General features: G+C 43.1%; 1 protein-coding gene across 2 annotated transcripts in view; it reads right to left on the bottom strand.

The window, feature by feature from the left end:
- Positions 1-19,615, bottom strand: part of USH2A (usherin) — a 368,965-nt gene that overhangs the window by 7,102 nt on the left and 342,248 nt on the right. For both annotated transcript variants that reach the window (XM_033513296.1, XM_033513295.1), the window contains exons 62-67: positions 18,103-19,615; positions 16,793-17,111; positions 4,782-4,991; positions 3,368-3,606; positions 2,585-2,802; positions 416-592 (exon numbers count right to left, since the gene is read on the bottom strand). In XM_033513296.1, coding sequence (XP_033369187.1) covers positions 416-592; positions 2,585-2,802; positions 3,368-3,606; positions 4,782-4,991; positions 16,793-17,111; positions 18,103-19,615 — 2,676 coding nt within the window. The remainder of the gene's footprint in view (positions 1-415; positions 593-2,584; positions 2,803-3,367; positions 3,607-4,781; positions 4,992-16,792; positions 17,112-18,102) is intronic.

Below are 19,615 nucleotides of genomic sequence, written 5' to 3'. Positions count from 1 at the left end.
CAAATTTCTAAAATGAAACTATATTTTAAAACATGGCTGATTCCAAGAGCTACTGACTTAATTTGATTCAAATGAAAGTTCAAGCTCCAGTCCTTCCCAAAACTGAAGATTTTTATACATTTCCCTGATTGTAGCCCTGAAGGATGGAATTGCAACACAGCTCCAAGATTTGGGAAAGCTGGACCATCACTGTCAATCAAAACAGGCTTACCCAGTCAGGTATAATGTTTAAGAGGAAGCTTAACTCTGGACTTTTTTCAAGGATTTGCTTAGATACATTTTGACGTGCCTGTACGCTCCTTTGGTCTTAGCTTGGGATTGCAATGGAGAATTATTTTTTTTTTAAAGTTCAGCATATAATACTATTAATTTAGCTCAACAGACTCTCCCAGAGAGGAGGCTGTAGGGAACTGACTTTTGTCAGATGTCCTTGGCAAGTAGAGCTCGGTGTCGAAGCCGCTGTAGATGCGCTGCCCGCTCTCCGTCAGCGCGTACTCCTTCAGGCGCCCGTTCAGCACAAAGGTGCGGCTCCAGTCGATGTGGATGGTGGACAAATTGCTGACCACGGAGAATGGAGCCACGTACCGAGGTGCTGCAGAACAAGAAAAAAGAGCTCATTTCTAGCCAATAAGCTAGAAGTGATTTGGTGGCTGAGTTATATAGCAAAGAGAAAGAGATTCTCCATGATACAAGCTCTCTGCCACATGCACTCCCCCTCTCTCATATCCATGTGTATGATTAGGGAAAATACAGGGAGAAAAGAAAAAGCTGCTGTAGCATGCCAGGCTCTGCACTGAGAAAGCAGAGATATCCTGAAAACAAATACTGAACTCTCTCCCTTTGCCTTTGTGTTTGTGGTACTGACACTAAAACCCTATAAATTTAGTTCCAGCTTAAGGCAGAAGACAGGGAGACACAGGAGGTTGTGCAAGCCTGACTGCAGCAGGCTGGGTTGGGAACTGCTATGAAGAGGGTTCTTTTGCAAGCGCCAAGAAATTGCCGAGATCATTTTTAACACATGCGCATACACGAAAACGTGGGGTTTTCAAAAAGTGAGAACAGATGGCAGGCAGACAGAAAAGAAACCCAGAACTCACTTCAGGGAGGAAGAGTTCATCAGTTGGGCTCAACAGCTTGCTGACAAAAAACTTCATTTAAGTTTGAGGTGGTCCTTTCTTGTGTTGCCATTAAGCCATCTGCCCCATATTTGCTGTTTTGTTCACAAGAAAGCTGCTTGTCCAGCTGCACTTTGCTGCTAATTGCCCACTGTCACTAAAGCAAGCCTTCGAGGCAAGAGGAAGCAGTCAGAGGGACTCAAGGAAGGAGGCAGTCAGAGGAACTCTGGAAACCTGGTGTGAAGAGGTCAGCAAGGCAACAAAAGCAAGACTGAAAGAAGGGGACTTTGGACCTAGTGGGTGGGAGATTAAAAACTGCTTTCAATTCCTTTTGTTCTATGAGTCTCACCATTATGAATTGTTTTCCATTTGAAAGTTCATAATCATGTTTCAGCCTTTTAACTTGCAATTTTATAAAACACAGCTTTGGACCTAAGGGATCTTTCTTTTTTTGTTTGTTTGTTTGTTTTTTGTTGGTTGTTTGTGGGGGTTTTTTTGTTGTTTTTATTCTCCTTTGTTTTTGGTATGGGCTTTTTTGTTTTGGTTTGGTTTTTTTCCGCTAGTGCTAACATTAAAGAAAATCTGTGCCTGTTCCACCTGAAATTTTTAGCTAAGGAGGTATCAGACTACAGATTTGGGTAATTACTTGGCAGAACTACCAAATGATGCAAAAGGGATTTTTAGAAAGGTGATTCTGAAAGCCTGACATGAGATAAAAAGTGAACATCGTCTTTGCCCTGACCTGACAGACTGAGATGAAATGCCCATCTCATCTGTTATGGAATGACTCCGGCTACAGCACTATAGATCTTTTTAATAAAAGCTGATGTTAGACTACTACAAATTCAGTTTTGATGGCAAAATCTATTCTGCCTGTAGGCACAGGTCCTGCATGTTTAATTTCTATGCATACCACCACATGGCCTTAAAGCACTGCCTGGGGTGGTTGGACAGCATCAAAATTCTTAATTCAGTGTACACAAGCATCCAGTCATTCAGATGACATCCAAAGAAAACTTTTATGAGTCCTAGCAGAAGTGTGGCATCAATTAGAACAATTAGATTGTTCCTGAAAACAATCACCTGGTCTCTTTCAAGATCTCCACTTTTCCAAGGAATTCTTTATGGCAGTATATTTATTACTACACGTCAGCCTTCTGGTAATACTTGAACATTTATGTTCTGCATCTTTGCTGCCCATTTTCAGTAAAATAAAAGGTTTCCAGGCTCCCAAGATAGAGGATGTGACATCAGATGATGAGCAAAGAAATATTTTTGAAGGAATGAGCAGTTAAGCCCCAGAGCAGAATTTCAATGAATGTGCAGCAGAGATGCAGTAACCAGGGACATGGAAGAAGAGGTTTCTGGGATTGTCCTCTCAACCAGAGGTGTGGAAGTCATTTGGCTCTGTGCAGCCCCAGGCCTCAGAAACAGGCATCACTGGTCAGTGAATCATTTCTCATACTCACGCTCCTTTTCCGTAGTGAATCCAATCCATTCGGAGGCGCTACTGCCAACAGAGTTGTAGGACACAACTCGCAGGTTGTAAGTTGTGTAAGGCTCCAGGTTGGACACGTTGGCACTCTGTCCTTTCCCTGTGTACTTCACCTCAGTCGGGCCAGGACTGCAAGCCTTCACTGCCGGCTGTAGGTTCAGAGGACACGCCATGTACACATGGAGCTCATAGCTGAGAAAAAAGTTGAGATTTTGATGAATGAAGGGCCTTAAATAACATAAAAGCCAGTCCCACATTTCATCCTAACAGCTGCCTGTCTGGCTACTGGAGAAGAAATTAGACTTAATCCCAGTTTTTCTTTTGGAGATTTTGGTCCTAACTGTCAGATAACTGGGCAATTATGGTGGTAAACAAGTGACACTCACTGTTGATGCCTGTTACCTTGCTGCTCACTTCTGCAAGTCAGGATTTTTGCCTAAGGAAATCCAGATTGCAGCTCTCTCTTCACTGCCAGTTGAACTCACAACTATTTGACTATACAACCACAGCTGTCAATCACCTCCTGACCTTTCCACCTTCATCCTCCCCAGTATCCTGTTCAAGAGAAAAGCAATCACTGTATAGAAACACTTCCCAGAAGGTGTTCAGGCTACAGGGAATATCACCACCAACATGCCAAGGAAGGAAGACAACTGCTACAACAGCTCAGTGCTCTCAGCCACGGAATTCCAGCTGACACTGTTCTGGCACCACCTCCAGCCAAGGTGGACAGGTTCAGCTGGGTGGCAGCTCCTACCTGGTGACAATGCCATTGGGTGACTGAGGAGCACTCCACTGGAAAGAGGCGTTCCTGGAGGTCACGGTGCGGATCTGTGGTGGAGGCTGCTCTGAGGGTGGAGCTGGCTGCGTGGTGAACTCGGCCATGGGTCCTTTGCTGCAGCAGTTGAAACAGGTGCAGGCCTCCACACCAATGGAGTACGTGGTGAAAGGTTTTAGCCCATGTATTGTCTGCTGGGTGGCAGTCCCTTCTGACAGCTGTAAAAATTAAGAGGAAACTTGTCACAGCTTCAAGCACCTCAGGTACTAAATAAGAGTTATGGAGGTGAATTAACCCCAGAAGAAGACAGGCAGCAGATTCTGCATGTCCTTTAAGTCTGACATTAATGCAGCTGTTGTATAATGGGAACTCTGTGTTTTTCTCCCATTAGGAAATTAAAGGACACTCTTCAAAGGAAAAGACCATGCCATCAGTGGCCTCAAGATGTCTTTAGCTGAGCTGTGACCACTGTATGTCTACTGCAAATGTCATTCTCAGCAACAGAGAAGCTGAAAGCCATTAAAGAAAGACTCTGGGATAAGTGGTACTGAAGCAGAAAATAAATTAATGTGGAAAATAGCTCCATGATAAATGTGCTAGCAAATTATCATGCATATCTCACAAGCTTTCTCAACGTGGATGCAGGAAACAGTCCTGGGCAGTGTGACACCGATGTGTCTGGTGGGTCAGGTCACTCCCAGACAGGAGAATGTGCTCTCTGGTAGGTGCATCTGAGTCAAGAACTAACGTGATGCTGCTCTGCATTCAAACAGACCTTGTGCTGGGTGAGCCTGTTAGGAAGCTTTCCTAAGCTCAGCAAGGGAGACCTGGAAGTTCTGGCAAAGGTATCAGTGCCCTGTTTTGAAACTGCTCACAGAAACTGCCACTTCACCTTTTTGCTGCAGTCATTTGTTGGTATAGCTTTTTTGAAGCCAAAGAAATAAAAATATGTAGAAAACACCAACGAGGGGCAACATCTGCTCTCATTTGGCAGCATGTGATTTAGCAGAGTTCAGCAAAAAATAAGAAGGAGAGAGTCAAGCAAGCAAAGGGAAGCACTTGGTACTTCTTGATGCCAGAGCCAGAGCCGAGCCAGCAGCATGGCAGGTGTGAGGGAATGGAAATGGGAGGCCATGCAGGCACCAATGGGACAAACTGGCTGAATCAGACACAGACACAGCCAAGTGCACTGGAAGGAATAAATGGGTAATGTGAAATCAGTAGACAGCTTAAGCTCACAGACAGGACAGTGCACTGCAGAGCAACAAACAACAGGAGGCCAGGAGAGGAAGGCAGTCTGTGACCAACACTAGCAGCTTGTAAAAACAAAATTGTTAAAGCTAGAAAATACAAGTGGAAATGTAACTATAGAAAAAGTGCTGACAATACTCACCACCACATCAGTTCCTCTGGTATCATTAGAAAACAGCCTGTAGATACTGACCACCCCGTTAGGCTTAACAGGGGGGCTGATGCTCACCACAGCCACAGTGGATGCCACCGTGTTGAAGAGAGGAGCTCCCAGGCCCTCAGGAGGGGCAGGGCCTGTCCGGCAGCGGGACCAGCTGCTTGGTGTCCGGCCCACGGAGTTTACTGACCACACCTTCGGCACAAAACCAAAGAAACTCTTAGCAAAGAACTCGAGCCGACAAAACATCTGCTTTTAGCCAGAGGGGCTACTGCAGCTCTACTGACACTGGGTAAAAGATGGTGCAATGGCACCCCTGGAAAATGTCCCTGAATGGCCATTCAGCACCTGTGTTGACCAGTGACTTTCTAAGAGAAGAGTAGAATATTACCCACTGCCACACTTTGGGAAAAGAAGCAAAAGTCATGTCTCAGGCAATGTGTGTTCCCATGTCTTCTTCATACATGATCCCCACACTCTGAATTCCTACCACTATCTGTGTCATACCATGCCAAGAGGACTCCTGGAGGAGCAGCAATCAACAAGGATAATGTTTTCAAAGACATCTGAACAAAAATACTGATATCTGGTCCTTGCAATTTCTCCCTTCTGCACACTTTCTTCATGTATGCAGACAGCCCCAATGAATTCAGCCTGGCCTTGGGTGATACTTAAAAATTGCATTCACCATGACTGAATCACACAAGCCAAATTCTAGTTACTCTTTAGAACCAGTGAGTTTTGCAGGAACATCCCTCTCCTAAAAATATGAATGTATCAGTTATTTGGAAACATTTTCAGTGACTTGTAATATAAATAAAGCCCACTGAAGTGTATAGTTAATTCAGCATTTCTCATTTATTTTCACAACATTTGCTTTATTGCATGAGCACAAAGGCAATGACTTCAGTTCCAAGATTTCAAAAATTAGCAGCTTGAATTAGGCCTGATTAAAACCCACATGTCTCTATGAACTATGCCTACTGATTTTGTCAGCTACCCAAAACCAGAGTGATATGCAGACTACATAAAACTCAGCACTTATTAAACACACTCTCCAACAAATCTGCATGAAAATTAAATTTTGCTTTCATCAAGGACTGAATAAACATATGGAAGGATGTATAATCTTATTTATCAAAAAGCATTTGTATAATTAAACACGAATATCATAAAAGGTTGCCTTAGGTCGTCATTTGCATGAGTAAGTAATTTGTAGAATGTCAGGTACAATAGACAGAATAGATGGATGCGTGAGCGTATAGGGTTAAATTAGACTCAATATTAGCCAACCACATAGTGATCAATCAGAATGATAGATCTAAATGGCAATACAAGAGGACTGTCTGAGCGATTTTTAGTATAAGTATTCCTTAGTAAGCTTTCATGTCAAGCAGTTCTAACTACAGTAAAACACATTCTTATGCGATCTACTTTGGGCACTGGTCCTAGGGAAGGGAACAGTCTGGCTATCTCTTGAAAAAAACCAGGAGGTTTAGAAGTAAGTCTTCAAAATTGACCCTGGATCCTTCCAGCTTGCAATAGTAATTTCCAAGAACACAAGACACTTCACAAGGATCCTGGAGAAGGAAAATGAGTAAAAACAACTAAAATGGCTTTGAAGGCTGTGGTTCTGCCAATTACAAACCCAAAGATCCTGCCTGATTCCATCAGTAGTGCACAGAAACATCCTAAGTACAGATGATGCCCTGCAATAAAAAGCTTAGCCAAAGCACTTTCATTTCAGTGGAATCAGTAATACGTCTCTGTTGTGAACGATTCATAAAGTCAAACTCTGTTCACCTGACTGCAGTAGGTCAAACCCTGTATCTCAGTTCAGTTCCAGCTGCTACGAAGGTTTACACACAGTCATTCATTTCAAGGGTCATATTTCTTTGTGGAAAGAATAAAACACATATGGAAAGAGCAGCTCTGAGTGTGGCACTGGCATCAACTCCATGCTTACCTGGGCTCAAATGCTCCAGTTATATCCAGGCTGTGGCCTTAATGAGCATGGAGCGTAACAGTGCTGGACCTGACCTGCTGAGAAAGCTACCCACAGCTAAAGTGAAGGTGATGAGTGAGGAACAGAGCTTTCCTGTGTAGCACAGGAATTCAGCCTCAGAATGGGATTGCCAAGAAATTTTGAAGGAGAGAGGAATGAAACTAATTTGGGAAGAAAACAGTTTACTGAGGGTTGGATGGAGACACCTCCTTTCATCAATCGCTCACCTATCATAGGTGCCTACACCTCGTCTTTCAGGAAGTCCTAATTCACAGAATCACAGAATAAGATGAGTTGAAGGGACCCACAAGGGGTACAACTCCTGGTCCTGCCCAGGACCATTCCCAAGAACCACACCATGTACCCAACAGTGTTGCCCAAATGCTTCTTGAACTCTCTCAGGCTTGGTTCTGTGACCCCAAGGAGCCTGTTTCTGTTACTAGGAAAGGGCCAGGAGCCAGAAAAGGCCACTGTCACAGAACAGAGTGAGGATTTCTTCCCCATCCCAAGCAGTGTGAGGCTCTCTTGTGCCACAGAACTTGGAGATTTATAGCAGACATAAGTCCCTCTGACCCTGGGACACTCTGTTTCCCATTATCTCATTTGGTCTTATATTTTGCACAGGACTGATGCGCATTTCGGAGGAAGTAAAAGTACAAAACAAAAGGTTTGGAATTCCAGAGTGTTTCTACTGTCAGAGCAGCCCAGTCACCCCTGGGAAAAACAGAGCAAAAGAAGGATAATGACAGTGGGGAGGCCATCACTTGTTCCAGTGCCAACTTCTACTTCCACAGCTGCATTCAGAACCTCATTATTGGATGTCAATGGCATTGAATTACTTAAATAGAAATGAAGATACATCCTGCCCTGAAAACTGCGCACAGAATAATGGGAACATGATATGCATATGAGTCTCTGGTTCCTTCGAACCTGGGAACGGGCTGAAACCAGAAAAGCAACAGCAATGATGTTGGAAAAGCACTGCTGCCTTCTCTCCTCACCATTGCAGTGGCCTGTACCAGACACCACAGTTACGGGTTGTGAGCCCAACAAGGAAGGGATGTCCAGCTTGGGTGAGCAGGGGGGTGACAGTGACATGCAGATACTTCTTACCTGGCTCCTGATCTCACTTTCATCTCCTTACTTAGGTGAGAACAATGTGATAAAGCCTCTTGTACTTGAGTACCCTTCCAAGCATGCTTCCTGAGCTGGTGGTGCTGTCCTCACACACTGCACTTTATTGCCACCCCATTGCCAGTTCTGGGCTCATTAGTGTGGCCTGGGGTTCTAACAACAATTCTGTAAGAACAGTCCCAATCCAGTGCAGCCTGGAAGAGACTGAAGGGATACCTCACCATGGCCTGCAGCTTCCTCGTGAGGGGCAGTGAAGGGCAGGCACCAATCTCTGCTCTTTGGTGATCAGTGATGTGACCCAAGGGAACAAAGCAGTGTCAGGAGAGCTTTAGGTCAGATATCAGAAAAAGGTTCTTCACCCAGAGGGTGGCTGGGCACTGGAACAAGGTCCCCAGGAAAGTGGAAACACCAAGCCCGCGAGAGCTCAAGGAGGATTTGGACAACACTCAGGCTCATGGTGTGACTCTTGGGATGTCCTGTGCCAGAAGCTGGACTCAATGATCCTTGAGTCCTTCCAACTCAGGAGATTCTGTGATTCTGTGACTATGCTCATCTCCTTCCTACAGCTAAGTGGTTAAAGGATTCCTTCAAGAGTCAGGTAATTGTAGTTCAATCACATGCTCCAAAAGAGCCAGTTGGGCCTGCTGCCCTCTGGAGTGGGAATGCCCAACTGGATGACCCATCTCTATTCTTGGGATGCTCCCATGGATCCCTTTGAAGAAGTTTCACTTTTGCATGAACACAATGAAAACAAAGTTGACTGGGTGGAGCAGGAGCAAGCAGGAGGAGACATGATTTCCCAGCCCAGCACTTCCCTATAGCAGTCAAGGGGGAGTTGATGTCCATGCCATGCTGCCATGTACCTGACTCTCTGGAAAAAAAGGCCGAGGTCATGGCCATGTTTGTGTGGGCCTGAGAGACAGATGTGCTCTGAGTGTGCCTTCTAGACAGACACCAGCTACTCAGCCCTGCCAAGACATGTGTCCAGCAGAAACCCCCTCGGTGTCTGTGAGTCTGTAGTGCCAGCTTCTGAGACAGCTGTGACAGATAAACAGGACTGCTGAGGATCTGAATTCCAGATTTACACTGACCTAAGCTGGAGTCCCTTAACTCCCTTTACTTCTGCTCAACCATCTGTAAAAGGATGGATGGTTATAAAAATATTTCCCTATGAGAATTGCTGTCCAAGTAAATCCTTGGTCAGTGTTCGGAAACCTGGGGCAGTAAATCCGCAGAACTGACTGCAGATGGAAATGCTGGTGTTTAGCCACTTCTTTGAAGGAAAAAACGGGACAGCATGGCAACAGAAACCACAATGAGCAGGGTCTTTAAAATTAGAAGTCATGGCTTCTCAAAAAGTCACCGCTGAACAGTCATGGATGGAAACTGTTGCCTAGCTAGCCTGGTTAAACTGAAATGTCATTATTTAGGCTTTTGTAAAATGCTTTTTGGGCTCACAAACAATCTTTATAAATTGTGGTATAATCAGCACCAAAAATATTTAATCATAATTCATATAGAAATATAAAGAGCCTAATGGCAGCAGTATTACCTTCTTAAAATTGTGAAAGACCATGTGGGAACATGGAGCAAACAAGAAGCAATCACATCTTAGGGATGTATTAAATTATAAAACACAAAGAGCAGAAAGCCAAGAAAAGTTTCTTACATCTTGACTTTCTGAATATTCTGCCTCAAAAAACATTAAATCTGACATCATGGTGCATGGTTCAGCACCCTGCCAAAAGATGTGTTGTTGTTAATGGCTGCACTGTCCCAAAAAAAACAGGAGAGGGCTCTGAAATCAACTACCAAGGGTTACTAATTAATGTTTTATCAATCTGCTGGCCCCTGGCTCAGACTGCACTTTGAAGTGGAGCCAGAGAGAGAAGAGAGAGAAGAAAACACTCTAGAGAGCGTATATTCAGGGGACTGAAGAATTCCAGTTACAGGTAACTAAACTTGTTTTTTTCCATCATAAATTGAGCTGTCACAGATCTCTGTTCCTAGAAGAAACCTGCAATCAGTCATTTGATCACAGGACAACCTCAAGGTTCATCAGCATAGCAAGAAGGAGCAAAACATAAGAAGCAGGACAGGAAGTTCTGAGAAGAGTCACTTTACCATGGTGAGCCTGTTCAGGCTTAGTAGAGCTAACAACTTCTGCCATAAGGGCAGAAACAAGGCCACCAAAATCACCTTGGACATAGATACAGAACAATCATGTTACTATAGATGCTGACAGTGGAAGAAGGCCATGAGATGACTTCCATCCCTGAACCACACAGATTCATCTGCAGCAATACTCTTGAAACTCCCAACCTGCAGTGAATAAGATTTATTTTGAGCTCAAACTCCTGCAAAGGGGACCCTCAGGCAGTGAAGAGCCTATGGAGAATGTGAAACTCTCCTTATTGGAGAGATGTCACCAGGCAGAAGTGTGCTGTAGGCAGCTCGCCTCCATGAAGGCAGCAGCCCTGAGCTGCTCCTGACTTTCCAGGTCAGGAAGAGTTGGGACACTCTGCATAGCACAGAGGTCAGATGCTTCTCACCCTTCCTGTTTGCAAGAGTGAAATTCAAAGAGCTGATTGCCAACCAGCAGTGGCTTCTGGCTCCTTCTACGTCCAACAGGCAGTGTGCCTTGTGCCACTTCACACCGCACTTAGTCTGAGGTCTGTCACAGGTGTCTTTGTGAGGGACAAGATCTCAGCTCTGAATGTGTCAGCAGCTTGCACCAAGTTCCTTCAGGCACTCAGAAAACAGCCTTTTGCTTTAGAGAAGTCTCATTAGTAAGTCACTACCTCTCCTTGGCTTTGAGCACTGCTCAGAGCTGTAGGGAGTTACGGAGGGCTGTAGGTTCTGGAGAACCACAAGGTCAGACCAAGCCAGCCCTTTTACACGTGCATGTAATTCTACTGTGTGTAAGAGTCAGGTACAATTTTTATGGTAAGCAAACACTCCACACACCTGTGACTGCTGGTCTTTCCACAAAGGATTCAATGCTGGCACTGCTTGGCACGTGCCATTAGAGAGAATAGTAGCAGAGTAGTTTGTACCACTCCTCTCTTTCTAATGCTGTTCCATGGAGACCTCAAAGACTTTTGAGTCTTTACTTTGGATTTCTTGACTTAGATTTGTTCACTTTCTAAGCCTACACTTACATAAACACAGAGGTTTCACAGTGTAATTATTTTCCAAGATATTTTAGAGTATTTAAGAGATTTATTTTAGACCTGACATCAGCCAAGTCAGAAACACAGCCCTCAACTTTTGGTTATGTTGGAACAGCAATGTTCATGACAATTGAAGTGATCACAGTCTTGTCTGGTTGAAATTAAAAAAAACCCAAAGGACCTCCCTCTCATCATCAACTGCAGCATCTTTCACAAGTCTTTGTGAACTGACTGTCATACTGGCTGGTTAATTTGGGGTTACTTATGTGATGTCAGTAGAGCTCAGAGAACAAAGATTATCTACCAAAATCTAGCATTCAGCATTAGGATAATGTATTCACATCTGGGCGCTTCAGTGTCAGGCAGGTATTAGTGAAGCAGAAAGTTAAAAAAATTAGCGCAGTTAATGGTGGAGCAAATCCCTTGGAGCAAAGGCAAGGGAAAGAAAGCATCACATCCATTCATGAGCAGGGGTACAAAAAGGTAGTAATCAAATGTGTGCTTCCTGACTGCCCCTTCTCAGATTACCCCATACTTTTCCCCTCTTCAACATTGTTAGTGTCCTTATGGAGGTCATAAACATATAATGCGATAGATTTCAGGTCCAGACTTCTAGTACTGTGTTAATTAGAGCCTCTTAAGATTGCTATTCATCTCCACTGTTCAAATGCTAATAGTAAAACTGCTAAACCCATTCTGGAAAAGGGAACGACAATAGGCAAAAACTTTGTGACTTAAACAAAATTACCAAATTTTAAAGGAAGCTCATTCCATATAACATAGTATAATGCCAGTAATTAATGAGAGATGTAAAAAGATTTAACTCTAAAAGATAGAAAATTAAATAATTTGTTTCCTATGGGTATGTAATGAGATAGTTACCAAGTTCCCATGAGAGAGATAAGCAGATATTAAAAGGTCTTTCCAATACCTGTAATGGCTAAGGGCAACAGCTAATTCAATAGATTCGATCAAAATCACCACTTCTTTCTTTGCTTCTGATTTATTACTTTGGCTGTAGTTAGTCATCACTCATTTTAGTTTGCTTTTCAGCAGTCATAAATTATGCCTCATAAATAAAAAGATACAATCAAGGAAATCATATCAAGCCATCTATAGCCCTGGAGTATATTTTCCCTTGGTACTCACACTAATGTCTTTTTAAAGGATAGCTTGCCATGGTTTTGAATATGTCAGGATCACAATTATTGCGAAGGGTCTTGCAAGAGTGGTGCTGCAAGAGTCTCACTTGTAAATCTGGACACCAACAAATCCAGTTTAATATCTATATTTAATTTAATTTTAAAAAAATCAAGGTTTTGTTGCATCAACACATTTGAATTTAAGACTGTGTTGACAAGAGAAACACACTGCCTGAAGTGGGGCTTAATGAGTAAAATTGCATGGTTTCAAATGGCCCTTTTCCCTATCATGTACCTTCTCTAGGGGAAAGGAAGTATCTCATCCTGCAAAGGGATATCTAGGGCAGGTATCACCACTTCATCAGTGAAACAATACAGTTATCTCTGCTTTACTTTTCAGAAGCTAAGGTCAAGCTGGTAGTCTGATACAGATGTAGTTTGAGAAAGTCTCTTTAATTTGAAGCAGAAACCTCATAAGAAAAAACAGTCTTACAAACAAAATAAGCAGGTAATGGAAGAAAGAACTACATTTTTTTTTAAATGTCACTGCTTTGCAGTGCATCCTTCTGTCAGAGAGATGGGAAGAAATGAGGAATTAAAGAATGAAGAGGAGCCAGATATGAGTGATATTACAAATGGGTGACTATCCATCACTGGCCAACCAGAAAACAAGTTTTTCCTGATTTTAAACTGCAGAAGTCATTGACATATTTGTCACTAACTAATCAGCACAAATTGGAGCTCAGCCAACAATGTGACAGACAGGCTGGTAAACCAAGTGTCTTTCCTGGCATTACAAAGTGACCAATAGTGACTAACACAGTCTATACCCCATGTAGTTGGTTCTTCCTTAGTCTTCATGACTTTGCACACATTTTTTTTTTTTTCTCTTTATCTCTCCAAAGGTTAGAATATTATTTGTTTTCTCTTTGAGAGGACCCAATACATATTTACCCTGGTATGTCTTGGGGTACTTCCTAGACCCTTCACTTGGCTGCAGTAACAGGAGGGTGAGAAGGACTCTCCACACACAGGAGGGATGCTGTGCCTCTAACAGTGGTCAGAGGCAGACAGCTCCAGCACTGCAGATCCTGACTTGGTGCATTGAATAGTCCTCTTGGAGAATAAACCTCTGCAGGGAGCCGTAAACCTTTCTCAAGAAGGACAATTGCAATTTTCTGTCTTTTACATGTTCTCTGCCTGCCAAATAGAAATAAGGATGTGTCCTAAACCAGGAAGACATTAAGCCATTAATCTAAAGAAGCAGTTTTAAGAACACAATTAAGTGTAATTGTGGAGGAGTGATACTTCATTTGCATGGAAATCACACCATACTGTGACAGCTCTGCTCTGCACTAAATGCCAGAAGTTCCTGCTCAGAAGGGCCTTGTCTTCGCTGAGAAAAATAGGTTTGACTCTATAGACTGCTTGCTGTATGGTAACTTTGCACACCACTTTCAATGATTCCCAAGGGCCTACACACTCTGTTTCAGAAATATTCCAGGAATCAAAGGATTGTGCTTGCAAACTCGTTGGGGGATTTACAGGAGATCATGCAATAGCACATGGTTAATAGAGCTGGGGATATCAGGCAGAATTCCAGCAAATAACTAAAAGATGCTCTAGAAAATGCAAATATCTAAATGCTCAAGACCAGCGGAGGGAGTTTCAAAGATCAAAATGGTTCTGACTATGGAAGTAGGCACTGTATGCCACTTAAAAACCCACTGCAAACTAGCAGGTGCTAATATGCTCATGCAGAACTGGCCCTTTAAAATATAAATGTGCTTCCTTGAAGAACAATGACCTGAACATTTTGGGGGCATAGTCCCTTTTATTAGCATGAGCTTCTAAACTCACGTCATCATTTCTTGAAGTGTAACTTTTGCGCCTGGTTTTACAAAACCTAATATCCAGCTGAAGCTTCCAGGAAAACAAACAAATTAAAAAACAACAAAACAAAACCAAACCCAATGAAAAACACTCCCAAAAAAAACCCAGATTCAAAATTTCAGGTCCAAAGAAGATATTAGAGCACTGAATTAAATCTCAATATCTCCAAAAATTCTGGAGAGAGTCCCATCACAGCATTTGATTTTATCTGCATTCTGCTGGAGGAAATTCAGTTGCATTTAAAGTTTTATGTCCAGCAAACAAGCCTCAAATACAGAGACAGGAGAATCAATATCCAGTTTAAGTGAAATATAAATCTGGGTTTCATCAGCATAATAGCAAGAGCCAAGCCCTATACTTATGGATAACTTGTCTCACAGGCAAGATATAAATTGTCAACAATGGAGAAGCTCAGAATACATCCCAGAGGACTGCTGCAAGTGACTTAAGCAGAAGACAAACACATGCATTAAAAACCCTCTCATGGTGAAATAAATGGCCACTGGTGAAAAAAACCAAAAATTATTTAGAATTCCAATCAAAAGCTCAGCCTGGTTATGGAACAGAACCAAGATAAAAAGCTAAGTCTTGAATACAACACAATAAAGCACAGGAATCTGATCAAGAGGTTTCCTTTTTTATCTGTCACTGCTAAGTCATTAAGAATGTTGGCTGAAGAAAGTCTCTATGGACTTCTATTTGAGAAGTCAACTTCTCAAAAACCAGCTTCTGAGTGAGATAATTAAGTTAGTCCAGCTGAGAACATCCCACAGCCAATATCTACAACATCCAGCTTGGAGAGTTTTTCTTCATCTAAGAAAGATTCCTAACAAGTATGGTTTGGGTCTGCTACCAATGCTTGCTGTCTACTCAGCCCCATCTGCACTTGAATTCACATTCCCCACAGATCCTGCCTAAAGCAGCAAGGAAATCTGGTCTAACAATAGTTCTGCTGACACAGGCTGTACAATTTCTACTATTTGGAGAACTTGATCCAAAATTCATCTGGACACAGCCCTGAGAGCCTGGTCTATCTGGACCTGCTTCAAGCAAGGAGTGAGGTTAGATGGCTTCTGGATGTCCCTTCCAAACTGAACGACTCGATGACTCTATGACACATGTGCATGCAGCAGCTGGATAGACCAATGTGATAAAGCAAGTTTTTAATTTAATTCTTCATAGTTTCTGGCTGCTTAAAAGGAAAAAACAATAGCAGTGGAGCAGAGCTACCAAAGAACCTGATCTATACCGTCTGCTCTCATCAAACTTGCAGATGACACTAAACTGGAAGAACCAGTTGATATGCTGAAGGACAGGTCTGCTGGTCAGAAGGCCCTAAAGAATGGGAATTTCAGCAAGACAGATGTAAAGTCCCGCTCCTGGGGAGGATAATTTCTTGCAGCATCACAGGGTCAGCATTATTGATCAACTAGGGAGAACCTCTGCTTCAAAGGACCTAAAGGTAAAAAGCTGACCACAAGCCAGCAGAGTAAGCCAACATCCTGAGCTGTTTAACAAGAGCACAGCCAGACAATTAAAGGAAGTGATTACCTGCCTTTATTTAAAGTCTATTTTGTTTTGGCCCCAGAATACCAGAAAGATATTGATAAATTATAGTGAGTTCAGTGGAAGGCCACCAAGACAATCAGGGGTTGGAAAAGTGCCTGTGAGAAGAAACTGTGGGACTTGGGCTTGTCCAGCTTGGGGAAGAGATGGCCTTGGAGGGACTTGATTGCAGTCCCACAGCAGGCTAATGAGAGGGTGGAGCCTATTTCTTTACTATGGTATATGTTGGGAGGAGACAAGAGAAAGTAGGTGTAAATTCAAGCAGAAAAGTTCAGATTGAACATAACAAAAATTTTTTTTGCAATGTGGACAGTCAGGCAGTGGAGCAGACTGTGTGTAAAGTTACAATCTCTCCCCCAAATGTTTTCAAGATGCAATTGCATAAAACCCTGCAAAACCTCATCTGACCTCTTTACTGACCCTGCTTTGGACAGAAAGTTGGGCTGGATGGCCTCCTGAGAGCCCTTCCAACCTGAATTATCTTGTGATCCTATAAAGCCAATGAGCCTGTAAAAGAAATATATCTCCACCTTGCTCAAGTGGTGGAATACACTGTTTCAGGTATATATTAAACAAAATGAGAACACTGACCATCAACAGTAAATTCTCTTTTGACCCACCAAGAATATGTGCTTGCCATTCTAATGACTAATTTAAAGAGAAAACAGTCCCTCTGGATGTAAACTGCTTTAAGATCTAAAATTAATCTAAGATCTAAATTAAAAATTAATCCATAATAGAATGGGGGAGGATGGAAGAGGAAAGGAAAAAATAATGAAAAAAAGCTACCTTTTAAGAGCTAGAATTTCCTATAACAGAGGCTTGCAGAGACTGTGGAGGGTACACAAACATTTAAGACACACAGGCTACTACTAAGCTAAACAGATGCTGAATGAATATATTGCTTATATGGAGTTATTTTCAGCTTCTCAAGTCTTTAAAATACATTCACAATTATCATTCAGGTTTCACAATGCTATTAACATTAGAATTGAGTTATGTATGTTCATTGTAAGTGTAAAGTAAGGTTCTCAAAGTGTACTGAAATCGTAATCAGAGCTGCTAAATAGCTTCAATTCCCACCTGATATTCGTACTCTGTGTAAGGCAGCAACTTGTCGTCTTTGAAGGAGGTTGAAGAACCATTGTAAACGAGTGAGAGGTCTAAATTTATGTGGGCTTGAGTTGTTCGCCTCCTGTAAAGTTCATAGTATAAAATCTTCCCGTTTGGCTGCTTTGGGCCGGTCCACTGGATGGAAGCAGTCGACTGGAAGCCGCCGGCTGTTTGTATCTCAATGAGAGGGGCTGGCTGCGCTGCCGGCAGCGCCTCCAGCGTCTGTGCCCATGCCCACTCACTGGAGGCACAGCCCAGCTCCGTGCAGGCTTGGAGCTGGACTTCATACCTTTGGGGACACAAAGCAGGAACAAGGTGATTAAAACGCTGCAGATACAAATATAATTCGTGCTTGAGATCTGGCGGATTTTTTAATTTCTCCCGGTCTTTTGGAATTTTTAACAGGCACACAATTTGTATGAAGACACACATTATGTGCTGTGCCTTGTGTAGCAAAGAGGAAGAACGCTGTCTTATGGGTTTTTATTTGGGTGTGGTTTGGGTTTTTTTCAGAGCAGTTAACATCTGCAGGAATGAAGTGATCAAAATAATTTTGATTTTGATGATACAAATCAAAATGATGATTCATTGTAAGAGATGATTTGGATGTCATTTGAGAGCAGTACAGCTCCTCTAATACTCTCGTTGGATTTAGATTAGTTATATGTAAATAGCAGACAAACTTATCAACCATGTAACACACACAAATTATGCCTACACAAATATATAAGGAAAGGTCAGGTAAATAATCAAGAATTAGTGGGGAAAATATTACTTCAGTATCAAGTGTGTTTCTGTAGCAGAGTCTGGTACCCTCTCTTAAGTTTTAGTTTTCACTTAATTGCAAATCATTTGTTTCCAGTTTGAGGGTAAAACATTCCAGTAATTTCAGCTCAGCTTCCCTGTGAACGGGCCAGCTACCATGACTTTGGTCTCCCCACCTGGAGTTTTATCAACTAAATCCCTATTTATTCTTGACAGCAGACACCACATGAAAGGTACACCAGTATAAGGCTGCAGGTTTTGGAGTCTACAGCAGAGTGCTGAATTACTCCTTCTATTAATTATACTCAAAGTCAACACTATGCTCTTCATCACGATGAGATAAAACTGCTGTTGCTGTAAATTTAAAAGAAAAAAAATCCCGGTTTTATTATTTGCTTTTTAGCAAACAACCCCGTGGGTCTGACTATCTGTTTAAACAAGATGGCTGAGCTGCCTGTCAGCCCAATGCACCACCCAAAAACATTTATTCAACAAATGGGTTCTTCCAGACTTACCTGCTGTAGGGCTGTAGCTGTGCCACAATGTATGACCGTCTCAGAAAGGAAACATGTGACGCATCAAAGTCAAAAGTCTTCTTTTCTGTTTCACCAGGCTTGTGGATTGAGACCGTGTAGTTTCTAATGACACCATTTACTTTGATAGGAGGATCCCAGGCCACCAAAATCTCGCTGGAAGACCATGCCTGCAACCTAGGAGGCAACATCCCAGATGGAGCAGAGGGGTTGGTTTTTATCTGAGCTGAGGGGCTGGTGACGCTGCCCTGGCTGTTATTTGCTGTGACAGTGTAGCTGTACTCCATGCCTGGCGTTAGGGTGAAATCAAGATACCGAGTTTCCAGACCAGAGTAAACAAGTACACCATCCCTCCTTAGGTCGTAGCTCGTGATTTTGCCATTTGGCTTATCTGGGAGTTTCCACGTGATCTCAATTGACTCCGAGCCCATGACCAGCAGCCTGGGAGCTTCCATATTTAATGGTGGAGCCTCCATGGTCATCACAGGCTGGGATGTGCTAGAGGTGCAGCCCCCAGCGGTACAGGCGACCAATGCAAAATCATACCGTGTGTAAGGCTGTAAGTTAGAGACCAGCATTTGCAAACTTTTGCCAGGATAATACTCTTCATTGCCTAATTTCAATATGTACTTGGTGATATCCCCATTTTGTATTTGGGGAGGTGCCCAGGATGCACTGATTTGAGAGGCACTGACAGCCCGCAGAGATGGGGGGTCCACCAAGGCAGGAGCTGCTTCCAGGGTCCGTATTGCAGCGGGTTCACTGGTAGAGCAGCCCCCCATGGTACAGGCAACCACTGCATAGCTGTACACCGTGTAGGGCAGCAAGTCCTCATCCACATAGCTGAGAGTAGCAGCATCAAAGCTGAAAGGATAAAGAACATCATTCTTCAGCAGCCTGTACGACTGGAGAATGCCATTGGGCTGTGCTGGGGGCATCCAGGATATCAGCACTTTATGGGGGTTGGCTGACACCACGGATAATCTGGGGACAGCGAGACTTTCTGGGGCAGTTTGACTGGTCTTTGCCACTGTCCAGGAGCTGTCAGTGTAGCCTGCTGCGTTCCAGGTGCGTATTTTATATTCATACCTTGTCCATGGCTGTAAACTTTTATCATTATAGGTGAATGTATTGCTTTCAGTGTTATATTCTGTGAAAACAATTTTCTCATCTGTTGCTGCTCCGTGCCCTGCAACAGCCTCTTCTGTGTGTCTGTGAATAACTTCATAGCGAATTATTTTTCCATTCGGATTAATTGGCTGCAACCAGCTCAGTACAATGTTGGTGGCATTCACTGCCTGAATTACAGGTGCCATCTGAGACACTGGGGGAGCTTCATCTGTCCAGACTGGCTGGGGTGGAGAGTGAGTGCAGCCTGCTGCATTGCACGCCTCCAGCACGAGCGTGTACAGGGTGTATGGCTCGAGGCGTCGGAAGAGGAACTGGCGAGATAAACCACTGTACTCCAAGTGGTCATCACTGAAAACATTGTAGG

This window comes from Parus major, chromosome 3 (assembly GCF_001522545.3).
Source record: "Parus major isolate Abel chromosome 3, Parus_major1.1, whole genome shotgun sequence".
In the NCBI taxonomy this organism is placed as follows: Eukaryota; Metazoa; Chordata; class Aves; order Passeriformes; family Paridae; genus Parus; species Parus major.
Note: the sequence above shows the minus strand (reverse complement) of the source record. Positions and strands in the feature narration are given on the sequence as shown.